Raw genomic sequence first — 12063 nt, 5'->3', positions numbered from 1 at the left:
TTTTGGTGCCTCAAATGGCTGTATGGGCCCGTATGGCCCAGGATATTGGGCTTTATCGGGGGAATCGTGAGGTGCGTGATTCTAGCTGTCTTGTCTCCATCAACTCCAACTTTTTTTTTTGTTTTTTGGTCCATTGATGTCGTTTTTCATTTGATTTGAATTTTTATAGGAGTATATGTTTTTTTGAATTCAAACTGGTTTAAAATTCAAATTTTTGTATGGTTTTGTTTTTTTTTTTAATATTATGCTGAGGTGGTATACTAATTTTCGATTTTTTCATGTTATTGAATGATGGTAATTTTTCGATTTTCACTTGGCAGAGTAATTTGTTTGTGTGAATAAAATTTGTTATGGTAACTCTGAAATAGTGAAATTGTAAATTGTAACTTTCAAAAGCAATAAGTTTTGTTTTTTCATGTAATTGTGATTCAACCTTAATAAGCCATCATTAATAAATTATAAATGATGGACCAACAAAATTATAAATAATGTTAAAAATATGGCAAAGTCATGAATCGTACTATATTAAAAAAAAAAAATCTAAATTGGTGACGAAAACATAATTAATTTGGGAAAAATATCATTAAAATCCCAAACTTATTCAAAACGTTGATTTAAATCCTCAACTCACGACGAAACGAAATAAATATCAAATTTATGTTGACTTTCCAAATAAATATTAAATTTATGTTGTCTTTCCAAATAAACACCAAACTTTCATTGACTTGGTCATATTAGGCATGACGTTAAGTGAGTTAACAGACAATGTTAACGGGATTAATTTTCTGTTAACAGACCCGCTAATTAATAATGACAGTATTGTTGAACTATAATCAAATCTCATCTAAGTCATATAACCTAAAGTCGTATTCATATAAGTTAGTTATTTACGTAAGAGTCACGAATATACGTACGTATAGTTGTATCTGTTCGTAAAGTTGTGTCTTTTCGATTAACATCATTGTGTGTAATACATTTTATCTTATTAATAAAGATCAAGTTTCTTCATACTCTATTTTTCTTTTGGTTTTGTTCTTCATACTCTGTTGAAACAGAGTTCGTTTGTTGATCAAAACACTAACAAGTATTCCTTCTAAACATAAAACGACGTTGTTTTGTCGTAACTGTTCAATAAAATCCCGAGTTTCAAATCATACTCTATTTAGGGTTAGGGATTTTGCTCGATTTGGGGATCTAAGATTGACTTTAGGGATTTAATTCAATCGTTACGACAAAACGACGTCGTTTTGTTGTTATATGAAACAATGTCGTTATCAATTAACATATATGTTAACAGAAAATTACCTCCATTAACGAGATCTATTAACCCACTTAACGTCGTACCTAATATGGCCAGGTCAACGGAAGTTTGATATTTATTTGGAAAGTCAACATAAGTTTGATATTTATTTAGAAAGTCAACATAAGTTTGATATTTATTTCGTTTTGTCATGAGTTGAGGATTTATTAACCCACTTAACGTCGTACCTAATATGGTCAGATCAACGGAAGTTTGATATTTATTTGGAAAGTCAATGAAAGTTTGGTGTTTATTTGGAAAGTCAACATAAGTTTAATATTTATTTGGAAAGTCAACATAAGTTTGATATTTATTTCGTTTCGTCACGAGTTGAGGATTTAAATCAACGTTTTGAATAAATCGGGGATTTTAACGACATTTTCCCTAATTAATTTATAAGGACACCGACACACCGTGGTGGACAAATGGTGACATGGCTAGGTAGTGGGTAGAGCCGTGAACCTCGAGAATGATTCAAATATAAAGGGCCAAGTGACTTCGTTTAACGGGACTTTCTTTGACCAAAGCTTCCCATTTATGTTTTCACGCTTATATTATGCAGTTCTTCAATTTAGGACCATTACTTCTATAGATTCCTTTATTTTCCGAAGCAAAAAAAGTAAGATTTAGCAGGTACAATTTAGGAATAACTTGTATATTTTCCATAAACACATTTCTAATTTAGAGACACGTTTTCCTTTTTCTTCACAAAATCAAATAAAATCTTCATAATATATTTGAGCTATCATATCAGTCAGTCAATGCATCCAAAAATTCCATAAGTATTCTTAAAGATCATTATAATTTTATAGACAGATATCAGTAAATATTTGAATCTAAATCATTTAAGCAAACATTCTATAAACTGTGTTTGATATCAATGTTTTTAGCTAACGCTTAGGTGTAATTACACATTTACATAATTACTACGATAAAGGTTGGGGTTGCATTTTTTAGTAATAGAAATATATGGTTCATCTTGTAATTTTGAAAAAGTAAATCCAGTCTCTTTTACAATTTGTTAAAAGAACAAAACCTTGTCTTTGGCTTTTGTTCGTAACCTTTGTTTACTTGAACAAGAAAAAACATTAAAATCTGACCAAACAAGCAAATATACGCAGTTTCAACGCGGACATAAATTTTCATTACAGCGTCTTACTAAGCTGTTTTGTTGTTTAACGCGGTCTCTTCCTCTCTTCAAATAAAAGCTCCAATTTTTCACCTTTTCATTTCCAAATTTTGTTTTGAAAAAAGAGATTTTTGTGACTCAAGAGATTTAGAGTAATCATGGGTTTAACTCCAAATTTCATTTCATGGATTCTTTTGTTATCTATCTTCACGGCGATTCAACTAACATCGTGTCAGCCCAACGCTCCTCCACCACGCTCTCCAGACTCTGATCTCTGCAACGGCGTGTTTGTTTCCTACACTTACTCAACCGGTACCAAGATTAAACCGAACGACACGAAGAACCAGCCGTACCGGTTCGAATCAGAGATCACAGTGCTCAACAACGGCCGCGACGAGCTTAAATCGTGGCGTGTCTTCGTTGGATTCGCCCACCGCGAGATTCTTGTTTCAGCCACCAACGCGGTTCTCTCCGATGGTTCTAGCCTCCCGGTTAGCGTCGAGAACGGGACAACCTTCGCCGGGTTTCCATCGGCGGATTTGAAGTCGGCGATTATGACGGCGGGTGACGTCACTCAGATGCAAGCACGTGTTAAGCTCGTGGGTACTCAGTTTGGAGTTGCGCCGCCGAATGTTCCGCTTCCGAAGAACATCACTCTTGTTAATGATGGATGGTCTTGTCCTAAACCCACTCAGCAAGGTACTAAATTATCTAAAATTGTATTACTTGAAGGCTTGAGTTTACTATGTAATTTGTTTTCATTTTCTTGTTTAATTGTTCATGATTTTTTATTTGAATGTTGTGTGATCTTGGGTTGCTTATCTCATTACGAAAGCATTACCAAGAGTTTTAAAATTCGAGAATTGATCACATTGACTAGGTCTATTTATGATCAATGGAGTAGTTGAAAAAGTCTATTGCTGTTGTAGATTACTTGTATACTAAAAGTTTGAACTAGTCTTATAAGCATATTGAGATATACCTTAAGTTAGTTAGGAAACTATTTCATGCTTGGCTTTTCTGATTAATGAGCGGGAATATCTGATTAAACATTGGAATTTAAGCAGTTCAGTTTGCATATTTGTTATTCTTTAACTTATTGATCATAAGACTTGTTTGTGTTGTGGTTTAAATGAAATGCATTAGAGATTGCTGCAAGCATAAATGTTTCCTTTGTGTTTCACTGACATTTCTATTCTTCTCTTATGGTTTTTTTTTTTCAGGTAGGAATGTTCTGCAAGTATGTTGCACGCCGAATCCGAATATAACAACAGGCAAAATTGGTGAAATGTTCCTTCCTAGGCAAGAGGGAGATCTAACCATAATGTACGATGTGACCAAAGCATATCAGTCGAATTACTTGGCGCAGGTCACTATCGAGAATCATAACTTGCTTGGTCGGCTTGACAATTGGAATCTAAGTTTTTTGTGGATGAAAGATGAGTTTATCTTCACAACCAAAGGAGCTTATCCGAGTGTTGTCGATTCATCAGATTGCATCAATGGTCCTCAAGCAAAATACTATAAAGATCTTGACTTCTCTCATGTCTTGAGCTGTGCAAGAAGGCCACACATCATAGACCTCCCTCTTACTAAGTATAACGATACCGATTTCGGGCGTATCCCATATTGCTGCAGAAACGGAACGATTCTGCCACGGTCCATGGATCCAGAGAAGTCAAAATCAGTCTTTCAAATACAAGTTTACAAAATGCCTCCAGATCTCAACATGTCTGCCATAACACCTCCCCAGAGCTGGCAGATTAAAGGGAACCTTAACCCGGATTACAAATGTGGTCCTCCTGTTCGAGTCAGCTCGAGCCAGTTCCCTGATCCAAGCGGTTTACCCTCAAACCGGAGTGCATTTGCTAGCTGGCAAGTCGTCTGCAACATCACTCAACCAGTTACTCCTAAATGCTGTGTCTCATTCTCTTCTTACTTCAATGATTCAATAATCCCCTGTAAGACCTGCGCTTGTGGAGGTTGCACTAGCGACAGAGTGGCGCGTACTTGCAGCACAACTTCTCCAGCTCTTCTTCTTCCATCTCAGGCTCTTCTTATTCCATTTGAGAACCGAACCAAACTTACTACCGCTTGGGCAGAGTTAAAACACCGGAAAGTCCCGGACCCATTGCCTTGTGGAGATAACTGTGGAGTCAGTATAAACTGGCATCTAGCCACGGACTATCGAGGCGGATGGACTGCTCGGGTCACACTCTTCAATTGGGGTGAAACTGACTTCGTGGATTGGTTTACCGCGGTTGAACTGAGAAATGCTGCACCCGGTTTCGAGAAAGCTTACTCGTTTAACGGAACTACCATCGCCATCAACGGAAAGAACACCACTGTTTTAATGGAAGGGCTCCCTGGACTAAACTATCTTCTTGCAGAGAGAGACGGAAAAAACCCGAGTAAGGACTTTCGGTTACCTGGGAAACAGCAGTCGGTTATCTCCTTCACCAAGAAACTAACTCCTGGACTCAAAGTTGGTTCTAGAGATGGGTTTCCGACCAAAGTATTATTCAACGGGCAAGAATGTTCACTCCCTTCTGTACTACCAACGAACAACGGTCACAAGAAACATGTATCGACTTTTCTTCTCATGGCGACTCCATTTTTGGCTCTACTGTTTCTGCGGATTTAAGAGTTCCGGTGAGGAGCTTCCCCATTAGCCAGAAAATATACACAGTTTTCTTGATTCTTTCTAACCAGATTTGTTACAGAACAAGTAGTCGTGCTTTGTGCAGCGTGTGATTCTTGAACTCCTTATGATCAGATTTTAGTAATCAGTATCAGTATGTAGACAATACATTGAACAAACAAAGTCCTTGTGTTTTGATATTTTTAGTCCGGTTCAAGTCTCTCTTGATCTTGAATTCCTGATGGGATCCTTGAAATAAATACTTACAAAACACTAAGAGACGTCATATTATCGCAAGTTAGAAAACCAAAACCCCTAAACAGCCTCAGTACATAGATGAGGAACAAAAGAATCTCCAAGGAAACTAACCCCTAACATCATGTTATAATAATAATCTGCCATTTAAAATTTCATGCAGACTATACATATATCAAAACAAATTCAAGTAGATCGTCGTGTAAAATGATACAATACAAATCCCGATAGTCCCTCCAGTTTATCGGTTTTTTATCCAATCAAACCGGAATATTATCGATCGAGTATGCGTCAAAGTCGAATTCTCCATCAACCGGTGCAATCCCTTCCTGTATATCATCAATTCAAGATTGTGTTTCAAGTTCTCATTAGCTAACCTTTCAATTGTAAATTGTAGCTGTAATTTTTCTTGGATGGTTTTTGTAACTTTTTTGGTTCATTGATTTTTCTTGTTATTTAGTTGTAGTTTGCATAATTATGAAAAAGACACGCGACCAATGGTGAGAAAGCGTCTGAGAACTGTTATATATTTGGTTTTGAAACGCAAACTCTAAAAGTGATGTACGTTGACGGATCAGATTATGCTTCTATATAAGAGAGACAAAAAAAAATATCAAATCAAACCTGCTTAAGAAGTGCGCTCATAAGATCTTCTTGATTACTATACTGCTCGTGAAACGCCATTGCTGCTGTATCTGCAGCCACTCTCTCTGATTTCACCCTCACTGAACCACTGTTTCCATCTGCATAACCCTGATGGTGCGGGACCATTCCTGGAGGTTGCTGCTGGTGGTTCCGGCCATGCTCTGTGGCTGCTACTGTAGTGTTGTTTCTTGACATTGATGAAGAGGAGTAAGCTTCTGAAGCGGAAAACGCAGCAGATTCTGCGTCCTGATGTGAGTCAAAGGCTACTCCAATATTCCGCAGATCCCAATCGTTCTGTCTGGTGGTGAACATGTCGTAGCTCGGGGTGGTGAATCCTGCTTCGGAGCTGTTAACCTCTTCCTGGTAAGAAGTGGCTTTCCTAACCGGAACTGATAAGCCTGGTGCACTTGCTAGCGGGAAACTGTTCACGGGGAGTTCTGGTTGGTAGTTGTTATAGGCCATTGCGCTTGATGAGTGTTGTGTTGTGAGGTTGGTGTAACCTGTCGGTAAAACTCGGCTGCTCTCGGGGATATTGTTCCTTCCAGAGAAACTGCTTCTCTCGGAAATACGGTTTGATAACATTGGCTGCCTGATGGATGATTGCGACGAGGTTAGCATTGGCGGTGGTCCCCGAGGCAAAGATTGCTGACCCGCTATAGGCATCAGCATTCCATTGTTTTGAACACTATGTCCGGCTCGAACAGCGGCGATCTGTTGTTGAATACTCATTCGATTACCCATAGGAAGCTGTTGTTGTAAACCTGTCGGGACACCGTGAAGTAAGTTCATCTGCGGTTGCTGTTGGGGTTGTTGCCCGTGATGACCAAGCCCCTCTCCGAATCTTGTTTTCGTGTTGTCAAAGCTGAAGATGCTTCTCTCGTCCACAATGGAGGAAACCGGCAAACCTGACTTAGAGACCATCGCAGGCCGGCCTAAACCAGCAACTTGAAGCTGTGCAAGGCTCTGAGCAGGTAGCTGACCTGTGACAGCTAGCGCTTGAAGATCAAACCCATTCAATGTCGAAAGAGGTCCGAAGCTTGCATCTTGACCCGTCATAAACGAGTTGTTTAGATTGCCTTGGTGCTGAGATACTCCCCCAAGCCGTCTTAGATATATCCGGTATTTCTGCAAGTCCACACAAGTCCAATAAGAAAATCTAAGCAATGCAATGGCTCGTTCCAGTATCCGGTATAAGATATATACCTGGAGGTGACTGGCTACGTTTTCTCGGGTTAGCCCAGGAACATTCATCAGCTCTAAGATCTTCTTAGGAACAGCCTCTGCGCCATAGAAGATCATTTAGACCCTGAGCCTAATAATTAATCACATATGCAAATGTAAGAAGTTTTAGTCTTACTTTCGACACCAAGCTGATTAACAGCAGCAACAAACTGCTGATGCAATTCAACAGACCAAACAACACGCGGTTTCTTCAAATTTGACGCATCTTCGTCCTTATCATCCCCTTGCTCTTCTCCTTCCTCGTCTTTCCGCTTCCGTGAGCTGCTCCTCCAGTTATTCCCTTCGTTAACCGAGGAAGAGTTATCATCCACCGCATCCTCGCCACCAGAAACAGCTGCACCACCACCACCTCCTCTATGTTGCTGCTGCTGTCTCTCGCCGGTCTCCTCAATGCTCCCAGAATGTTCCGGTACGCTCCACTCACTCCTCCTCTTTCGAACCACATGCTGCCATATGTTCTTAAGTGCCTCCATACGTACAGGCTTGATGAGGTAATCAACCGCACCGTGCGTCACTCCCTTAAGAACAACACTCTTCGAATCATCCGCAGACATCACTGGTTAAACAATTTCGAATACAAGATCAATAATTGATACCAGAATCTATAAAAGATTCAAACTTTGAGATTTTGAGGAACGTACTGATAACAGGTAAGTCCATCTCTAGACCAACATGTTCAAGGAGCTTGAAGCCGTCCATGTCAGGCATATGAACATCACTGATTACAATATCAAATCCATGTTTGTTCTTCCGGAGCAGAGACAATGCCATCTCTGCTCTGTTGCATTTCGTTACTGCATGACAGAACAACCAAAAGTTTCATATCTAAAAAGAGTAAAGAAAACAGAGACTTTCATAACCAATAATAAACTCAGATCAAAGAGAGACAAAACTGTTGAGAGTCCAAACAAGAAGGATCTCTTGAATTGACATTTAACCAAACTCAAGTCAAAGATCAAAGACTCAGATTTGAATCCATAAACCTCCTAAATTATTATATACAATGGATCTCACATGTAAAATCCTAAAAAAACAGAGATAATCTACATGTGAATCTTTCAACAGATCAAATGGTGTGATCTAAATGAAGGAACTTGAGATTAATATGTGAATCTTAAAAAGTAACAAGAATTGCTTAATTTTGTTGCTATTTAAGGGGGAGCAAAGTTAGTCAACCACCGATATGAAAACCATAATTATTCCTCAAAATAACATAATTTTGAGAGAATGGACCACAAATAAACCCATCATTGGAGGAAGAGACCATGAACTCTCTCTCTCTCTCTCTCTCTCTCGCACACAAAAGAAAAAAAACAAGAAAGACAGAGAAGATCTTGGTTATTGATTCGAACCTTCGTAAAGACAAGTCCTAAGCATCCTCTCTAAGATCATGAGACAAGTCGGGTCATCGTCAACGACAAGAACTCGAAGACCAGAAGGAAACATCTCGACGACGGTCTCACCACCGCCTTGACTTCTACCGGAGCTAGACCCACCAGCCGATCCGAGTCCTCTTCCGTGACTCGGATTCATAATATCTCTCTTGCTCGAACCCAAGAACCAAAAAAAAAAGAAAAGCAAAAGAATATATACCCAGAAATAAAGAGGCGAAATGGACGCGATTTTTATTCGATTTAAAATTGAATTTGAGAGAAGAAGAAGAAATTGGAGATAGAAGTGAATTTCTGGGTAACCAAACAAAAAAAAAAAGTGAAGAGAAGAGAGAGATGGTGAGATGAGACTTAGGGAGTTGAAGAAGACATGGCTTGTCTCACCTTAGAGCTCTTTTTCTCTGTTTTTTTATTCACAGAGTAAAGCTCTCTAAATTATTCATTAGAATTTGTAACATAGATGAAGAAAATAATAATGTGGTTTTTATATAGTCAGTCATATATTTTTATATTTACATATATGGCTTTGTATTTTTGGAGCTGACAATTGACATGCCCTTTATTTTTCATTTTTCTCTACATTTAGACCATTGGTTTTTATTATTTCATTTTGGATCCACTTTCTTTTATATTCTCAATTTTTTACAATTTAGTTCTGTACATTATATGTATTATTATTGCTCTATACTATGTTATATTTGACACTAGAGAAACATGTTTTATTCTTCCGTTTAACTTTGGGTAGAAGAACATTATGAGACGTTTTGGATGTTGCTTTTGAATTGAGCTCAAATTCGGGGTTATTTTGTTAAGTAGTGAAATATAGAGGTTGAATTATCAATTCATTGAAAATATAGGGGAAAGAAATTACACAATTGGGAAGAAAGTGGGACCAATGACCCTTGATGCGTGGATCCAGCTCATGCATGAACAAATTAATTAACTGGTTATCTAAAGTTGTAAACTCAAACCTTAACAGATTTTCATTATTATTGTTATTTCCTAATCTTTTGTTTTAATTCCATTTTTTACCAAATTCGAATATAGGAATTTGCCTTAAACAAATAGCTGCATATATATTTCATTTCTTAAAGTTTTTTTTTAGCTAGAGTCTAGAGAGGTTGAAAGAGTTTTTTACTAACCTACCCTTTGGATTTCTGTAATTGAGAAACCATGCTTCCTGTCTATTGGACCTACATGTATTAAATTAAACGGTAAAATCAAAATATAATCATCATTATTAAACAAAATAATACGTCGACGCACATTCAAGCATATGATTAAGGTACCAAAATACACCTAAGCATTTCCCATCATCACCTATACATCTTTAAGCTAGGATATAGTATATACATATAACATAGGGTTATTCTAGAATATGTCCTTTTTTGGTACAAATTAAACATATAGGTTTTCAATGGTAATTTCCTACCGTTACGTTCAAAGTGTACCATTTTGATAATTAATAATTATAAAACAATATTAAAAGCAATACTAAAAAGTTAGTAAATGATTGTTTCAAGTCGTGTATAAATATGAATATAATATATATCGTATATCCCTCTCATGTATAATATTCATGTTTTAATCAAAAACAACTTGTATTCCAAGGAGATAAATTGTCTTAAATGGAAAATAGATGAATCACCAATATGTGATTTTATTTTGCTATTAAAAAGTTGAAAGAAAACGCATTTTTGCAAACACAGAAAATCTATATATATAATGAGAGAGTTCTCTCTCCATCTAAGGTGTCCACATCAACATCCATGTCATCACATTTTATTATTTTGTTAGGATCCATATATCTTATTTATTAAGAAAAAAATATTAAAATAAATTAATTCACATACTTTATATTATTACCCTCCATTTAAAAAAAATTACAAAAAAATTAAATATGAAAAATGGAAAAACAAATCTATATATATAATGAGAGAGTTCTCTCTCCATCTAAGGTGTCCACATCAACATCCATGTCATCACATTTTATTATTTTGGTAGGATCCATATATCTTATTTATTAAGAAAAAAATATTAAAATAAATTACATCCAAAAGGGGTATTTTTGAAAAGGGGTATTGAAAAAAAGGCATTTTTGTGAGTCTCCCTAAATATGAAAAACGGAAAAACAAATATAAAACAGATAATGAATAATTATATCTTACTCGTATTTAAACATGAAACTTTTGAATTGAGATTGGAGAAATATAAAATAAGATAATTATATCTTAACATATAATACGTAATTATTTTTAAATAGTTAGTGATAAGAAAACGGAAACTTATCATATATTTTAATGGAACAACAATCACTTTTAAGAATTACAATTATTTAGTACAATAAAGAAAATAAGAGTTAATAAATACCAAATTTAAAGGTTCTTACTTAATAAAAAAAAAGTAATTTATTTCTAAAAAAAAAATTAAAATTTGAGAATATATTTGTTAAGGTTAAAGTATCAATTCCTTATACCGGTTAAAAAATAAGAAGGATTGAGTACATATTATTGTTTATAATTATAATATAATATAAATAGTTAAATTAAGAAATTTGTCTATATTATTAATGTTTTCTTAATGAATACATAAGAAGAAAAACTAAATAGTAATCAGTGTTTAGGAAATTAACATAGAATGAAAAAAATTAAGGTGATTTGAAATAAAACAAAGACCTATGTTTTAGTAATGGTATATTGAAGAGTTTAATAAAACTGTGTAATAATAATCTAATCGAATCATAAAATTGTGTAATAATAATATTTGAGAATGCTATTTGGAAATTAGAATATTAATGGTATATTGAAGAGTTTTTTAATTAGAAAGAAGAATGATTTTGTTTTTTTTTTTTTAATAAACGTATTTTAAAATTAGAATAACCGGATTGAGGACGAACGGCGAGGTAGACAATGATTGTGGTTGATTTACTCTTACTATCGAATCATAAAATTGTGTAATAATAATATTTGAGAATGCTATTTGGAAATTAGAATATTAATGGTATATTGAAGAGTTTTTTAATTAGAAAGAAGAATGATTTTGTTTTTTTTTTTTAAATAAACGTATTTTAAAATTAGAATAACCGGATTGAGGACGAACGGCGAGGTAGACAATGATTGTGGTTGATTTACTCTTACTTTGTTTTGTTATTTCAGTTCCCCTGTTTTTGTTTTACTCTGTTTCTAGCAAACTCTTTATTTGTTTCAATATTACGACGACAAAAAAAAAAAGAATAACTTATGATTTCGTAATTTACATATTTTAGAAAAAATCAACACTAAGAATACTATCTAGAATCATAATATACGTCAAATTATGTATGTGAAAAGAGAATTTTATATCTTTCAAACAGTCAAGATAAATAAAAAATTTGACGTTAAAATCCGATATTTGTGAATAGCAATGAGTTTATATATGAGATTTGTTGTATACAAAACAATTTTACATCCACCAAAACATG

The 12063-nt window shown here is 35.3% G+C and overlaps 2 protein-coding genes across 2 annotated transcripts; one reads left to right on the top strand and one right to left on the bottom strand.

The window, feature by feature from the left end:
• The first annotated feature begins 2406 nt into the window (after positions 1-2406).
• On the top strand, positions 2407-5271 carry LOC9319098 (COBRA-like protein 8). The gene is made up of 2 exons (XM_002885127.2): positions 2407-3128; positions 3653-5271. The coding sequence occupies exons 1-2, from the start codon at positions 2588-2590 to the stop codon at positions 5071-5073; spliced, it is 1962 nt and encodes a 653-aa protein (XP_002885173.1). The 5' UTR covers positions 2407-2587; the 3' UTR covers positions 5074-5271.
• Positions 5272-5294: 23 nt separating this feature from the next.
• LOC9319097 (two-component response regulator ARR1) lies at positions 5295-9065 on the bottom strand. The gene is made up of 6 exons (XM_021033459.1): positions 8565-9065; positions 7854-8006; positions 7328-7768; positions 7174-7250; positions 5950-7095; positions 5295-5654 (listed from the first exon to the last, which is right to left on the bottom strand). Exons 1-6 carry the CDS (start codon positions 8743-8745, stop codon positions 5586-5588), a joined length of 2067 nt encoding a protein of 688 aa, XP_020889118.1. The 5' UTR covers positions 8746-9065; the 3' UTR covers positions 5295-5585.
• Between the last annotated feature and the right edge of the window lie 2998 nt (positions 9066-12063).

The sequence above is a fragment of the Arabidopsis lyrata genome (assembly GCF_000004255.2).
Source record: "Arabidopsis lyrata subsp. lyrata unplaced genomic scaffold ARALYscaffold_3, whole genome shotgun sequence".
NCBI classification, from domain to species: Eukaryota; Viridiplantae; Streptophyta; class Magnoliopsida; order Brassicales; family Brassicaceae; genus Arabidopsis; species Arabidopsis lyrata.
Note: the sequence above shows the minus strand (reverse complement) of the source record. Positions and strands in the feature narration are given on the sequence as shown.